This window comes from Muscardinus avellanarius (assembly GCF_963383645.1).
Source record: "Muscardinus avellanarius genome assembly, chromosome: 6".
In the NCBI taxonomy this organism is placed as follows: domain Eukaryota; kingdom Metazoa; phylum Chordata; class Mammalia; order Rodentia; family Gliridae; genus Muscardinus; species Muscardinus avellanarius.
Window position 1 is genome coordinate 58159774 of NC_137791.1, and position 16716 is coordinate 58176489.

The following is a 16716-nucleotide window of genomic DNA, read 5'->3' on the forward strand; positions in this document are numbered from 1 at the left end:
TGCCCCTTTATGGGGCCCTTTAAAGAGTTCCTTTATGGGCTTGTAGTTGATTATGTTAAGAGTGTCGTGATCTCATCAGTAGGTTAAGTCCACTGTGGTGGATCCGGGTGGTAACCTAGGCCAGTGAGGCTGTGTTGCCCGAGTCCCTCTGCTTGCTTGCTTTTCTCTGCTTCTAGCCTCCATGATGTGAGGAGCAGAAACAGTCTGCTCCCCTCTCTCTGCTTCCTGCCACCATGCCCTGGCCTCACAAAGACCAAACCCATAATCTACAAAAAAATAACTGCACAAATAAATCTTTTTTTCCCTCTTAAGTTGTGTGGTCAGGCTTTTTGGATTATGGCTGACTAAGACAGTAATTGAATGCTGGGGAAGAAAGAAATGGGGAGTAACTAATGGATAGGGCATATTATAATGTGATGACAAAAATGGTTTTGGACGAGCTGGGTGTGGTGGCGCATGCTTGTAATCTCCATTCTTGGGAGGCGGAGACAGAAGGATGGCCCAGGTTTGAAGCCAGCCGCGCTGGCTTAAGAGACCCCGTTTCCAAATAAAACCTGTAAAATTGTTCTGGGAGTGTAGCCCGGAGGTAGACGGACTTCCAGGAACCCCAGTACCACCAAAAAAAAAAAAAAGGTTTTGGATGAGATAGGAATAGTAAATTTCACTTAAAAAAGAGCAGATATGGGGCTGTGAATAGGGCTCTGTGGTCAAGTGTGTGCTTGTACTCACTGAGCAGGGCCCTGGGTTTGATGGTCAGCACCATGGGGAGGGGTGTATGTGTATTTGAGAAACAGGGAACTTTTGGGAAACAAATATATGTCAGAACAAATGAAAGAGTGAGCATCCAGTAAATGGTGCCTATCATTTGCTGTTTGCTCTCAGATGCCCCCCTTCTGCCAACTCTGCTAATCCCTGGTAACTAAAAATACCTGAGAGGTCCAGTGGTTACACTGGAGCTTTACAGAAGGCAGGCAACAAATAGAGTTTGGACACAAATATGTCTAAGTGGATCCAGGAGTTATGATTCAGCTTTGTGGCTGTACTTCCAGCTCCAGAACAAATATATTTAGTACTGGCAGAGCACACATGTAGTATGGGATACTATTGTATGATATACCAAATTAAAGTCCCTAGAATTGCTCCTCTTGGTCAAAATAACAACAAAAAGCTAAACCACATTCCTGAAGGATCGGTAGAGCCTACCATTCCATCCCACTGTAATACATTTTCTTTACCCATACAAAGTTGAATGGATCTTAGGAAATTATTTCAGAGGATTAAAACAGGTAATGAAACCTAACTACTGCTGTTCTACTAGATATAGGATTTTTATTTAAGCAAATCAATACAGCTAAAGAGTTATCAATGGGATGCTTTCTCCTCCCTATCCAAACAAGCAATCTGTTTCCATCTGGGTTAACTGGGTTAAATAGTACTTTAGATGACATCAGTAACATAAACACAGACCAATGAGGGGAAAATAACTTCTCTCAAATTCTGGGGCTTACTACTTGGAAGTTGGTTCTGCTATAACTGACAAACACATTTTCCTGTACTACCCAAAATTATGGAAAAAGGCAGCATTTGTGAGGAAAAAAATAAAGCCAGGTGTGGTGGTGCACACTTATAATCCCAGCATTTAGGAGGCTGAGACAAGAGCTTCATGGTTCAAGGACAGTCTCAGCTACTTAGTGAGGCCCTCTGCAACTTAAGGAGACCCTGTTTCATAATAAAGAATACAAAATAGGGCAGGGGGTGTAGCTCGGAGGTCAAATGCTCCCTGGATTCCATCCCTAGACCCATTAAAAAAAAAAAAATACCTGTCTTAGAGCCACAACATTAGAAAACTTCACCTGCAGCACATAAGAAGAAATTCAATAAAAATAAAACCTAGAGCTTGGTGTGGTGTGGTGTAGTTTGGTGGTGCACACTTGTAATCCCGGCATTAAGAAGGCTGAGAAAGGTGGATCTCGGTTCTCAAATAGCCTCAGCTACTTAGTAAGGCCCTTTGCAACTCAACGAGAACTTTTTCAAAATAAAGAAATAAAGAATAAGCCGGGCGTGGTAGCACACCCTTGTAATCCCAGCACTAGGAAGGCTGAGACAAGAGGATCTGGGTTCATGGACAACCTCAGCTACTTAGTGAGAGCCTCTGCAAGTCAGTGAGACCCTGTTTCAAAATAAAGAGGGCTGGGGGTATAGCTTGGAAGTAGAGTGCCCCTGGGTCCCATCCCCAGTAACACAAAAGAAAGAAAGAAAGAAAGAAAGAAAGAAAGAAAGAAAGAAAGAAAGAAAGAAAGGGAGGAAAGAGGAAGAAAGAGAGGAAAGAAAGAAAGGAAGAAAGAGAGAGAAAGAAGAAAGGAAGGAAGGAAGCCAGCCAGCCAGCCAGCCTGCCTGGAGATGTAGCTTGGAGGTAGAGTGCCCCTGGGTTCCATTCCCAGTAACACGAAAGAAAGAAAGAAAGAAAGAAAGAAAGAAAGAAAGAAAGAAAGAAAGAAAGAAAGAAAGAAAGAAAGAAAGAAAGAAGGAAGGAAAGAGAGAAAGAAAGAAAGAAGAAAGAGAGGAAAGAAAGAGAGGAAGAAAGAGAGAGAAAGAAGGAAGGAAGGAAGCCAGCCTGGAGATGTAGCTTGGAGGTAGAATGCCCCTGGGTTCCATCCCCAGTACCGCCAAAAAGAAAAGAAAAAAAGAAAAAATATTGTAGACTCAAAAGTCCAACTATTTTTTCTTCTCCAAATAACTAAATTTAATCATTAGAAAATCAATTGGCAAATACTTTAGAAACAACAGAAAAGTAAACTACATGGCACTGTGACAAAATATTCTGTGAGAGCAATCTAACTTTCTGCAGACCAGAATGGCAGAGGTGGTTAAAATAGATATAATTTATATTGACTTAAATAGGATTGCTGTGGGAATGAAAACCATGCCCCTTGCCCCTCAAAGCCCAGTTGGGTATGTCGTGTCAGCCCTTTCTTTCAATCAATTCCTAGTCAGTGTAACTGAACTCCCTGCACAAATCGCTTTTTGTATCACAAAACAAGAAACCTGAAAATAATTTTATATATAGTCAATGTTATACTAAATACAAATTGAAGTTTGCCTGTGGACGTTAGCACTAAGAGGGTTATAGCTGGTGAATTATTGTGAAATATCAGAAGAAAGGTTCACCTAAAACTGGATATAGATTTTTTGTTTTTGTTTTTGGTACCAGAGATGGAACCCAGGGGCATTCTACCTCTGAGTTACACCCCCAGCCCTATTTTTTATTCTTTATTTTGAAACAGGGGCTCACTGAGTTGCAAAGGGCATCACTAAATAACTAAGGCTGGAGCCGGGCATGGTGGTGCACACTTGTAATCCTAGTATTTAGGAGGCTGAGACTGGAGGATTATGGTTCGCCAACAGCCTCAGCTACTTAGTGAGGCCCTCAGCTACTTGGGGGTGTAGCTGGGAGGTCGAATGCCCCTTGGTTCCATCCCCAGACCGACAAATAAATAAATAAATAAATAAATAAATAAATAAGGCTGTCTGTGAACCGCAATCCTCCTGTCTCAGCCTCCTAAATGCTGAGATTACAAGCGTGTACCACCACGCCCAGCTAAAATCTTAACACCAGACATGGAAAATTACTACTATTCATTGTCTTTTTCTTATTTCTGGCTTCAAATATAGTTAATAAATTAGCTGAGTGTGGTGGAGCACACTTGTAATCCTAGCATTTGGGAGGCCACGACAGGAAGATCACATTTCGTGGCCAGCCTCAGCTACTTAGTGAGGCCCTCTGCAACTTAGTGAGTCCCTGTTTCAAAATTAAGAATAAAAAATAGGGCTTGGGGTGTCAGTCAGAGGTAAAATGCTAGAATGCCCCTGGGCTCTACCCAAATATAGTTAATAAATTAGCTGAGTGTGGTGGAGCACACTTGTAATTCTAGCATTTGGGAGGCCACGACAGGAAGATCACATTTCGTGGCCAGCCTCAGCTACTTAGTGAGGCCCTCTGCAACTTAGTGAGTCCCTGTTTCAAAATTAAGAATAAAAAATAGGGTTTGGGGTGTCAGTCAGAGGTAAAATGCTAGAATGCCCCTGGGCTCTACCCCCAGTACTGCAAAATATAAATAAATAAAAAATAAATAAATAATAGTATTTCTACTGCACTATAGGTCTCCTTTTGTATTAAAGCTGCATGGTTCCAAATTAATCAGGTTCCTTTTTTGTTAAGATGGGCTCTTATGATGTTGCCAAGGCCAACTTGAACTCATGATCCTCCCACCTTAGCCTCCTTAAGAGTTGGGATTACGGGCATGCACCCCCATGCTAAGCTTCCCAAATTTATCTGGATGCAATATAAGACTACCCCACTACCTTTAGCATTAACTTGATATATTTAGCTGTTATAGAATATGTAGTTGTTTCACTTTCATCATCACCATCACTACCATCTTCTTGCATCCACATGCCCATCAGAGGTTGTTACACAATTTCTGTAGTAAGATTACTGGGGTGGGACCCTAGAAGGTCTTGTGCATCTTCATTTTATACTTCTTCAACAAATCCATCTGTTTTCCTAGATCAGCATAGCTTTTTTTTTTTGGTGGTACTGGGAACTGAGCCCAGGGGCATTTTATCTCCAAAACCTATTTATCTCCAGACCCATTTCATTTTTTTAATTTTTGGGGTTTTGTTTGTTTTTTTGGTGGTACTGGAGCCAGAGGCATTCTACCTCCGAGCTACATCCCCAGCCCTATTTTTTATTCTTTATTTTGATACAGGGTCTCACTGAGTTGTAGAGGTCCTCACTAAGTGGCTGACGCTGGCCGCAAACCACAATCCTCCTGTCTCAGCCCTCCTGTCTAAGCATTCCCAAATGCTGGGATTACAAGTGTGCGCCACCATGCCTGGCTTCATTTTCTTATTTTGAAGCAGAGTCTTGCTAGTTTGATGAGAGTATCACTACTTGCTTAGGCTGTCCTCAAAAGTACAATCCTAGCTGGGCCTGGTGGTGCAAGCTGGTAATCCCAGCATTCAGGAGGCAGAGACCGAAGGATCAAGGTTCACAGACAGCCTCAGCTACTTAGCTGTGAAAAAGAAGACTGACTCCTTTAGATAGCTTTTCAGGTCTGTTATCTACAAGACTCATTATTTTCTTTCTTTTTTTTGATATTGAATTCGAATGTACTTACATGATCCAGTTTTGTCTTTTTTAAAGATTGATCATCATTAAGTTCATCCTCATCATATGGCTCAGAAGAAGATGATAATTTTCTTTTCCGGGGCCCACCACCTTTTAAAACAGAGAAGCATACTCAAACGTTGCACAGGCTCCAAAACAAAGATTAAACTGTGTTATATAATAAATTCTAGCCAGGCGTGGTGGTGCATGCTTATAATCCCCATGCTTGGGAGGCTGAGACAGGAGGATCGCACAGGTTCAAAGCCAGCCTCAGCTATTGAGTGAGGCTCTCAGCAACTTAGTGAGACCCTGTTTCCAAATAAAATATAAAAAACAGGTCTGGAAGTAAAGCCTGGAGGTAGAAAGCCTCTGGGTTCCACCCCAATACCACCACCACCAAATAATAATAACAAATTCTAAACAGTTCTCTTGATATTAGGCCTAAAGTTCTTTTATAAATAACTAGATTGAAGAAAAAGTGAATACTGTCTTTCTGATGTAAAATTAAAATAATGCAATACTATATTTGTAAACTATCACATTATTAATACTAAAAATATTACCTCTCCAAATCCACAGTGAACTCTACAGAGTAATACAGGAAGGGCAGGGTTCTCCCCAGTGGCTGAGTATTCAGCAAGTAAGAGAAAGATGAGGCCCATCAAATATGAGTTATCTGAATAGCATCATGGACACAAATAATTGTTTACACTGAGCTAGGTGGTGTTCACCTGTGATCCCAGTACTTGGGACCCTGAAACAAGAGAACTGCAGGCTTGAGAACAGCCTCAGGAAGTAGTGAGATTCATCAACCTAGTGAGGCGGTGTTTCAAAACAAAACAAACAAACAAAAGAACTGGGGGATGTAGCTTGGAGGCAGAATGCCCCTGAGTTCAATCCCCAATACAACACACACAAATAATAGTTATTATTTTTATTATTATTTACTATATACTGGGCTTTGTACATGGCCTTTTATAAACTTATTTTGTTACACAAGAAGTCTATGAAGTATACATATTTTTACATTTTTTAATTTTACAAATGAAAAGCAACTGAGATACAGACCTTAAGCAATTCATGCTTTTAACATAAAAAGTAAATATGGCAGAATATAAGAGTGACAAGAAAATCTGCATATTCTGCCATGATTAAAAACAAAACAAGCTAGAATGATAGCAGGTGGCAGTAATCACAGCACATGGGAGGCTGAAACAGGAGGATTACAGGTTCAAGGCCAGCCTCAACAATTTTTAGCTAGATCCTCAGCTGGTGAGGCCTGGGTCTCTCGAGCTGTTTGACAAGGTCCCAGCAAGAGGAGGACTCCTGCAAGGCAGGAGTGTAGACTAAGCTCACACTGACCCTGTTTTGTATTCTGTGTCCTAACTGGCTTATTAATCAAGCCAAACGATCTGGGTCATCTCAATGAGACATGCTGTTCTTTGCATATGAAGATGTTACAGAAAAAGGGATAATTGGGATATGAGCCCATCGGGGCAGGTGTGTGCTGAGAAATTTGTGTAAAAATATGTTTTGCCAAAAAGTTGTTTATACCCAGGTGTGCTGAAAAATTTGTGTAAAAATGTTTTGCCAAAAGTTGTTGATAGCAAATACTTCCATGTAAAAACATATAATAATAAAGCACTGGCTCCAAATGGCAGTCACTACAGATTCACTGAAAATGACTGTCTCTCATTCCCTCAAAGTACCGACTCCTTGCTCACCTTCAAGAACCCCTGAATTGGCTGGAGCTGGTCTCCAGCACTCAGCAACTAAGACCATGTTTCAAAATATAAAATGAAGCCAGGCATAGTAGAACATACTTGTAGGTCAAGTACTTGGAAGGCTGTGACAGGATCACAGGTTCGAGGACAGCCTCAGCAAGTAGTGAGAGCCGCATTAACCCAGGGAGACCTTGTTTCCAAATAAGGAGGGGGAAAAAAGGGCTGGGAAAGTAGCTCAGAGGTAGAATGCCCCTGGGTTCAATGCCCAGTAACAACAGCAACCAAAAAAATTCAGCCTCTATAAATTTAAGAAGTCATGATACATAGCTATACTTTGTATACCACTTACCTGTTTCTTTCTTTTTTTTTTTTTGGTGGTGTGGTACTGGGGACTGAAGCAGGGACATGGGACATTCTACCTGTGAAACACTCCCAGCTCTATTTTTTCATCTTTTTAAATTTGAAACAGGGCTTTCACTAAGCAAGTTGTGGAAGGTCCTCACTAAGCTGTGATCCTTAAACACAATTTCAGAGCACAGATTTCCTAAATATACTGCTATATTATTAAAGCATAATTAATGCCTACAAAGGATTGCTATTTCAGCATTAATTTTATCAGAAACCTAACTGTGCAGTTATGCAATTCTAAAAATAAGTACATATATTACAAGTGAACCTTAGAAACATGGCCATCACTAAATGAAAGTGAATACCATAAACCTTTTGGTATGTGTGTGGTCCCAGGAACTGAACCTAGAGACATTCTACCTTGAGCTATACTACCAGCCCTTCTTTACTTTTTGTTTTGAAACAGGATCTCACTAGGCTGCTGAGAGTCTAAGTTTCTGAGGCTGGTCTTGAAGCTGTGATCCTCCCATCTCAGCCTCTCAAATACTAGAGTTAGAGGCCCATACCACAACACACCTAGTTTGCCATAAGCACCCCCCCTCCCCCGCCGCTGGTAGTACTGGGGATGGAACCCAGGGGCACTGTACCTTTGAGCTACACCCCAAGTCCTATTTTATTATTTATTTTGAAACAGGTTCGAAGTAAATTGCAGAGGGCCTCACAAGTTGCTGAGGCTGGTTGCGAACCTATCATCCTCCTGTCTCAGCCTCCCAAGTATTGGGATCACAAGTGTGCATCACCACTTCCAGCTAGCATATCTTTTAAAATCACAGCAATCATGTCAGCATGAATATTTACATCCCCCCCTCATTAGATTTTAAAATATAAAATGTATGTATACACCAACTAATTTCCAGCATCTACTTTATTATATTATTTTGCAGTACTAGGGATGGAACCCAGAGGCATTTTATCTTTGAACTACACCCTCAGTCCTATTTTTTATTCTTTATTTTGAAACAGAGTCTCACAGAGTTGTGGAGGGCCTAAGTAACTGAGGCTGTCTGTGAACTACGATCCTCCTTTCTCAGCCTCCCGAATGCTAGGATAACCATGCGTCACCACACCCAGCCCAGCATCCACTTTAAAAATATTTACATCAAGATATAAATATTTTCTGGAGTTAAGCGAGTACTTTCACTAATACTTTAAGTGTGAAAAAAAGGTTCAAACTAAACAATTTATGCAATCATCTAGACATGATTAATTATTTCCTAAAAAAGAAGAAACAAGCTAGCCTGTCATGGTGGCACATGCTTATAATTCAGTACTTGGAAGGCTGAGACAGGAAGATGGAAGGCTGAGACAGGAAGATAGAAGGTTCAAGGCCAGCCCCAGCTATTTAGATGAGGCCCTCCACAATTTAATGAGACTGTTCCAAATAAAAAATAAAAAATATAATTGGGGGTTTAGCTCAAAGGTAGACTGTACCTGGATTCAATCTACAGTACAACAAAAAATAAAATAAAAAATAAAAATAAATATAAAAAGGAGAAACTGAAGATACTCCTTGAAAACATCAATTAATTCTTTATCTTCTAAAGGTTTAAAAAAGCTAGGGGATGCAGCTCAGTGCCATAGGGCTGGCTCAGCATGGGCCAGTCCCTAGATTCAATCCCAATACAACAAAAAATTGTCTTAAATTATCGCAAATTATATTCTACTAAAACTAAAGATCTCTGAGATAACTGCACTGTTCATTCATAGGTTAAGCAAGAAATTTTACTTAAGAAACAAGAAAACCCCAATTTCTTGTTTCTTTGTAATTTACCACTAGTATTTTTAAGAAACAAAATATGAAAGTGCAATTACAAAAAAAGACCTCAAAAGCTGGGCGTGGTGTCACAGACCTGTAATCCCAGCATTTGGGAGTCTGAGGCAGGAGGATCACGGTTCACGGACAGCCTCAGCTACTTAGTGAGGTCCTTCGCAACTCAATGAGACCCTGTTTCAAAATAATGAAGCCAGGCACGGTGGTGCACACTTGTAATCCCAGCATTTAGCAGACCAAGACTCCTGAGGATCGCGATTTGTAGATAGCGTCAGCTACTTAGTGAGGACCTCTGTAACTTAGAGACCTTGTTTCAAAATAAAGAATAAAAAATAGGGCTAACAGTGTAGCTTGGAGGTCAAATGTCCCTGGGTTCCATGCCCAGACCTGGAAAGAAAGGGAGGTAGGAAGGAAGGAAAAAAAAATAGGGCTGGGGTGTAGTGTGGAGGTAGAATGCTCCTGGGTTTCATCCCCAGTACTGCAAAAAAAATAAAAATAAAAAAGAGACATCAATGAGGACTATAAACTCCACGACGGCAGAGGTTGTGTTCCTCTTGCTCTTTACATGTCCTCAGTATATAAAACAGCATGTGGCACTTACAAGCTAGAGCTAAATATTTGTTAAATAAATCAAAGGATATAAACTGCTCACAAGAAAAAAGCATACACTATTGTTGAAGTGATTCTACAAAATATTTTCTATGGAATAGTTTAAAATTTCCTAAATAATAACACAACATAACAAATATGAACTAAGCCTATAATTTTTCAAGAGCTCTGAAACTAAGTTAAGGTTAAGGCAATAGAGAAAATAGTTCTTTTTCTCCTGTACCATTTCTTATCATCACATGGTCCTTTAACAAGTAACTGCTAACACTTACTATGTACTTTAATAACAGATACCAGACACCACAGTAAGAAAGTTACTTTGTCTGTTCTTCACAGCAACCTGAGATCCGCTGTTGTTATACTATTCTACTACTATGGAGACAAAGACAAAAGAGCTAGGCAACAGTCCCAAGGTCACACAGCCAGCATATGGAAGACAAAGAATCTGGACATTCTTTGTAGGTAGCACTCACACATTATTGTGCTTTTGCTCAAACTGAAAAAAATAAAAGGATTAAATATTTCTTATGGATAGAATCCACTCTGATCAGTCCACTGAGTAGGGAGAAAAAGGAGGTAGGTAACTGAAGAAGGATGATGAACCAAGGGAAAAATATATTACTTTCTATTCCTGTATGTATTTAAGTTTCAAAAAGTTTTCATGTAGAAATATCCAGTGTGTATGCATTCATCACACACTGCTGATCAAAGCATAAACTGACACAAACTTTACCAAAGTGCAATTAAGAATAAAATTATGCTCACCCTTTGACTGAGCAACCTAATATGAAATTTAGCCTATGGAAATAAAAACTTATGCATAACAATTACTTACTTTAGTACTATACTATGACACTATAGTACTTTAATACATTTTATACTAATGGAAACATAAATGCTAATAGGAAAAGTTAATAAACTGATCCTATATGTAGCCAGAGAAATATCATAAAGCCATTTGTAAAAATTAGATAAATCTGATGTACTAACAAACTATCCATGACAAATGGCTTCATAAAAACGAAAACATTTATTTTTACATCTTATAATCTAATGTATGTGTGTCTTGTAACACTGGTGTATATAAACATAGAAAAAAGCTGAGAATGATACTAAGCAGATTTAAGAGTAGGTAATGAAGAGTACATTTACTTTCATTACTTAAATATACTTTTTTAGTAGTAGAATTACAGGTGATTTTTACTTGTATTTTTTTATAAGTACAAGTTAAGGAAAATTTGAGAGAGCATTTGTAAAAAAAAAAAAAAAAATGAAGATGACTGTATATTGCAAGCTCCTTCAATCAAGTGCATTTATTTTTGTATCAGAAGCCTGAAACACAGCATAAATATTTACTCAATGAAGGATTGCTGATTACCAGCTAGGACTTTCCACAAGACATTATGTTCCTACTGACTCAGGTTTGTAGACCTGTAAATAAAACCACAATGCAATTAGAAAGGATACTTAAGTAAGAAAATACACCTTCCAAAATCTCACAGTTAGGGATTTGATCTGTAGAAAATGAGCAAAAATACCAGTAAAAAACTGCTTTCTTTTTGAGGAAGGAAAAAAAAGCAAAACCTAAAAATTTGGTTCCCAAATAGCTGTATGACCTCAGTTAAGTTACTTAACCTTCTTTACCGTCATCTAAAAACTAAAGCTATTAGTACTTTACAAGTCCTTATGAGAATTCATGAAGAGTCCCAGGTAAATTGTAGAGCAATATTAAAGAGATGCCATTATTATGGAACTAATATAAATCAACATGACTTAAAATGAAGGCACGCATACCTGCATCACCAAACATCAGCAAAGCAGCAGCAATCGCTCCATCCATAGTGCTCGTTGATTCAATCAACTAGGAAAAGGAGAAAATAACACCTAAGATTCCACAAAATTATGAAAGTATTTTGCAACAAACATATTTTACAAGGTGGGGAAGTGTGTTTTAGTTTACATTCATTAAGTCCTATAATAAATCTTCACAAAATCTGGCTTATTTTAAAACTCAACATATCTAAGCACATCTTAAAATGTACCTGATTTAGTCATTAACTCTCTAAAAAAATTAAAGCAAAGCAAATATATACAACATTTCTAGGGTTCTATTATTCACAAGATTTTACACTAAACTCTTGAAAACTTCCTACTTGTATGGGGGGAAGGGGAGAAGAAAGGGAAAGAGAAAAATGGAGAGGGAGAAAGGCAGAAAATTAGTCGCTTTTCTCTGTGGTACTAAGGATTGAACCTAGGGGCCTACTATCTCCACATTATACCCTCAGCCTCTTTGATTTTGTTGTTGTTGCTTCTGCGGGTCTGGGGATGGAACCCAGAGGCATTCGAACTCCGAGCTACACCCCTGCCCCATTTTTTTATTCTTTATTTTGAAACTGGGTCTCACTGAGTTGCAGAGGGCCTCACTAGGTAGAGCTGAGGCTGTCCGCAAACCGCGATCCTCTGGTCTCAGCCTCTCGAATGCTGGGATTACAAGCGTGCACCACCACGCCCAGCTAGCCTCTTTGTATTTTGAAAGTGTTAAGTTGCTGAGTCTCGCCTTAAACCTGTGATCCTCCTATCTCAGCCTCCCATGTAACTTGAATACAGGAATGTACCACCACACTCATCTTGACAGTCATATTCCTTTTTTAAATTCTAGGGATAAAAAGCACAATTCTGCTCCTTTTATATAAAGAAACTTCTTAAGATAAATAAGATAAAGGGATTCTTGATTTTTTTTCTCTCTTTTTTTTTTGGTACTGGGAATTGAACCTAGGGACCATCTACCTCTGAGCCACACTCCCAACCTCTTTTTGTTGTAAAATTGGGTCTTACTAAGTTACTGAGGGTCTTATTAAGTTGCTAAATCTGGCCTCAAACCTGAACTCTTCCTGTCTCAGCATCCCAAGTATTGTAATCACAAGCATGCGCCACCAGCCCCAGCAACTTTTGCTCAAAGTTGGAATTTTTCAAAAAAATATATGCTATATTATTTATGTTATAATTTCATTATGTTTTTATATATTTTAGATTTCAAAAGAAATTCAACACCCCATGTTTTTCTCATTTTAATTTTTTATATTTCCAATGAGTTGTTTTAAAAAGATCTTACTAAGCCGGGCGTGGTGGCGCACGCTTGTAATCCCTGCGCTTGGGAGGCGGAGACAGGAGGATCGCACAGGTTCGAAGCCAGCCTCAGCTACTTAGTGAGGCTCTTGGCAGTGAGGCTCTTGGCAACTTAGTGAGACCCTGTTTCCAAAAAAAAAAAAAAAAAGGTCTGGGAGTATAGCCCGGAGGTAGAAAGCCTCTGGGTTCCACCCCCAGTACCACCAAAAAAATAAAAATAAAAAGATCTTACTAGCCGGGCGTGATGGCGCACGTTTGTAATCCCCGTGCTTGGGAGGCGGAGACAGGAGGATCGAGCAGGTTCGTAGCCAGTGGGCTGGTTTAAGAGACCCTGTTTCAAAAATATAAAATAGGTCTGGAGTGTAGCCAAGAGGTAGAAAAGCTTCTAGGAACCCCAGTACCACCAAAATAAATAAATAAATAAATAAATAAATAAATAAATAAATAAATAAATATCTTACTTATTTACTAGTTATTTATTTAGTGGTACTGGGGATTGAACCCAAGGATACTACATCTGAGCAACACCCCCAGCCCTTTTTTGTTTTATTATTTTTACTTTTTTTGCGGTACTGGGGATGGAACCCAAGGACATTTCCTTAGTACTGAAATAAACAAAGCACATGCTGGAAGAGGGATTTTAAATCTTCTGGTTGAGAACTAGCTATACATTTGTAGAAAGATGGAACTAAATCCTTACCTCCCCTTGTATACAGGAATCAACTCGAGATGGATCAAAGACTTAGAAATTAGACCAGAGAGGAGGGCATAGGCTCAACACTCCCATATATAGGCATAGGCAGTAACTTTCAACACCACCTCCAAAATGCAGGAAATTAAAGTAAGAATTAACAAGTGGGATGGCATCAAACTAAAAAGTTTCTTCTCATCAAAGGAAACCATCAACTGGGCATGGTGGCACACGCTTGTAATCCCAGTACTTGAGAGGTTGAGACAGGAGGATCGCACAGGTTCGAAGCCAGCCCCAGCTACTTAGCGAGGCTCTCAGCAACTCAGTGAGACCCTGTTTCTAAGTAAAATATAAAATAGGTCTAGGAGTATAGCTCAGACGTAGAAAGCCTCTGGGTTTCATCCCCAGTACCACAAAAATAAATTAATTAATTAATTAAAACGCAAACTACCAAGAACCTAAAGAGAAAACCTATAGAATGAGAGATCTTTACCAGCCACCACTCTGATAGAGGGCTAATATCCAGAATATATATACAAAGAGCTCAAAAGACTCTACACTAGCAAAAGAAATAACCCAATCAAGAAATGGGTAACTGAATTCAATAGACACTTCACAAAAGAGGAGATACAAATGGCCAATAGATACATGAAAAGATGTTCGACACCATTAGCCATCAGGAAGATGCTGAGTCAAAACTACACTGAGATTCCATCTAACGCCAATCAGAACGGCAAGCATAAAGAAGTCAAATAACAAGAAATGCTGGTGAGAATGTGGGGAAAAAGGAACTCTTTTACACTGCTGGTGGGAGTGCAAACTAGTTCAGCCACTATGGAGATCAGTGTGGAGATTCCTTAGAAAACTGGGAATGGATCCACCATTTGATCCGGCTATACCACTCCTGGGTATCTTTCCAAAGGGGTTGAAATCAGAGAACTACAGTAACATATGCATACCCATGTTCATAACAGCACAATTTGGAATAGCCAAAATATGGAACCAACCTAGATCTCCATCAACAGATGAATGGATTGCAAAATTATGGGAAATACACACAATGGAATTCTATTCGGCTATAAAGAAAAATAAAAATCAGGTCATTCACAAGATGGAAACACCTGGAGAACACTGTGTTAAATGAGATGAGCCAAGCACAGAAAGAGCAGGGACATATGTTCTAATATGCCCAAACTAGGGAGTATTAGGAATACTACAGAGACTCCAGATAATGGAGGGAAACCTCAGCAAAGGCTGAGGTTGACTAATAGGGGAGCTACATTTGAATATGTGTAAAAGAATGAATGTAGCATGGTCAATCCGGACACTCATTGTTGGGGGGGGAGTGGGGGGGCGCCAAGCACAGTCTGAATGTATTCCATTTTCAATATGATCCGGCTATACCACTCCTGGATATCTTTCCAAAGGGGTCTGAGCTTTTCAATATGATCCACACACAAAAAATAAAAATAACAATAAAATAAAATCTTCTGCTAGCTGGGTATGGTGGAACACACGTGTAATCCCAGCTCTTGGGAGGTCAAGACAGGACGATCGCAGGTTTGAGGCCAGCCTCAGTTACTTAGTGAGGCCCTCTGCAACTTAGTGAGAACTTGTTTCAAAATAAAGAATAAAAACTAGGGCTGGGGGGTGTAGCTCAGAGGGGTTTACTCCACAGTACTGCAAAAAAATAAAATATCCTGCTAAGTAAGAGAAGCCAGTAACAAATATCACATATTTATGTAAAATATTCAGAAAGCAAATCTACTACCATCAAATGATAAAGAACAGATTAGGGCTGGGAATATAGCTCAGCGGAGAGCACATGTGCTCTGGGTTGGTTCCTCAGCACCATTAAAACAAAGAGTGCCAGGAAGGGTGGCACGCACTCGTAATCCTAGTAATAGGGAAGGCTAAGACAGGAGGATCAGAAGTTTGAGGATAAGCCCTCGCTAAGGACGACAACACAGAAATACCCTCAACAATTTAGCAAGATCTTGTTTCAAAAACAATTTTCCTTTCCTTTTCTTTTTCTTTCTTTTTTTTTTTTTTTTTTGGTGGTACTGGGGTTCCTGGAAACCCTTCTACCTCTGGGCTACATTGCCAGACCTATTTTTATATTTTTATTTGGAAACAGGGTCTCTTCGAACCTGCATGATCCTCCTGTCTCGGCCTCCCAAGCCCATGCACCACCACGCCTGGCGGCAAGCAATTTTTTAAAATGGGGCTGGAGCCGGGCGTGGTGGCGCATGCTTGTAATCCCCACGCTTGGGAGGCGGAGACAGGAGGATCGCGCAGGTTCGAAGCCAGCCGTGCTGGCGTAAGAGACCCTGTTTCAAAAATATAAAATAGGACTGGGAGTGTAGCCCGGAGGAAGAAGGGCTTCCAGGAACCCCAGTACCACCAAAAAAATAAATAAATAAAAATAAATAAATAAAAAAAATAAAATGGGGCTGGAGGTATAGCTCAGAGGTAGATTATCCATGGGCTCAATTGCCAGTACCGAACCAAAGAAACACAATCAAAAGAGCAGATTAGCAATGTCCTAGGGCTGGGGGAGAGAAGGAAGAGTGACTGCTACTGGGTAGAAGATTTCTGTTTAGAATTATTAAAATCAGAGTACTGTGATCACTGTACAATTTTGTGAATATACTAAATAGCAGTGAATTGGACAGGTTATTTTCTTCTTTGATACTAGAGGTAGAACCCAGATGCATTCTACTATCTCCAAAGCTACACCCCCAGCCCTTTTAAATTCTCATTCTGAAACCGACTTCCTAAATTGCTGAGGCTAGACTTGAACCTGCAATCCTCCTGGTCTCAGCCTCCAAGTACTGGGATTATAGGCATGCACCATTACACCCAGCTGTATGTTTAAATGGGCCATCTTTGTAGTATGTAAAATTTATCTCATTAAAGCTGACAATTAAGCCGGGCGTGGTGGTGCACGCTTGTAATCCCCGCGCTTGGGAGGCTGAGACAGGAGGATCACATGGGTTCGAAGCCAGCCCCAGCTACTCAGTGAGGCTTCCAGCAACTTAGTGAGACCCTGTTTCCAAATAAAATATAAAAAAGGTCTGGGAGTATAGCCCGGAGGTAGAAACCTCTGGGTTCCACCCCCAGTACCACCAAAAAAATAAAAAAAGAAAAAGAAAAAGAATAGCCAGGCGTGGTGGCACACACTTGTAATCCCCATGCTTGGGAGGCAGAGACAGAA

At 39.9% G+C, this 16716-nt stretch overlaps 1 protein-coding gene across 4 annotated transcripts in view; it reads right to left on the reverse strand.

The window, feature by feature from the left end:
• The window catches only part of SMARCAD1 (SNF2 related chromatin remodeling ATPase with DExD box 1), a gene marked incomplete at its 3' end in the record, with an annotated part of 104127 nt that overhangs the window by 59276 nt on the left and 28135 nt on the right, over positions 1-16716 (reverse strand). For 3 of the 4 annotated variants that reach the window (XM_080698015.1, XM_080698016.1, XM_080698014.1), the window contains exons 4-5: positions 11477-11543; positions 5181-5281 (exon numbers count right to left, since the gene is read on the reverse strand). In XM_080698015.1, the coding sequence (XP_080554141.1) occupies positions 5181-5281; positions 11477-11543 (168 nt within the window). Of the gene's footprint in view, positions 1-5180; positions 5303-11476; positions 11544-16716 lie in introns of all 4 variants that reach the window. The other variant, XM_080698013.1, reaches the window with a different exon arrangement.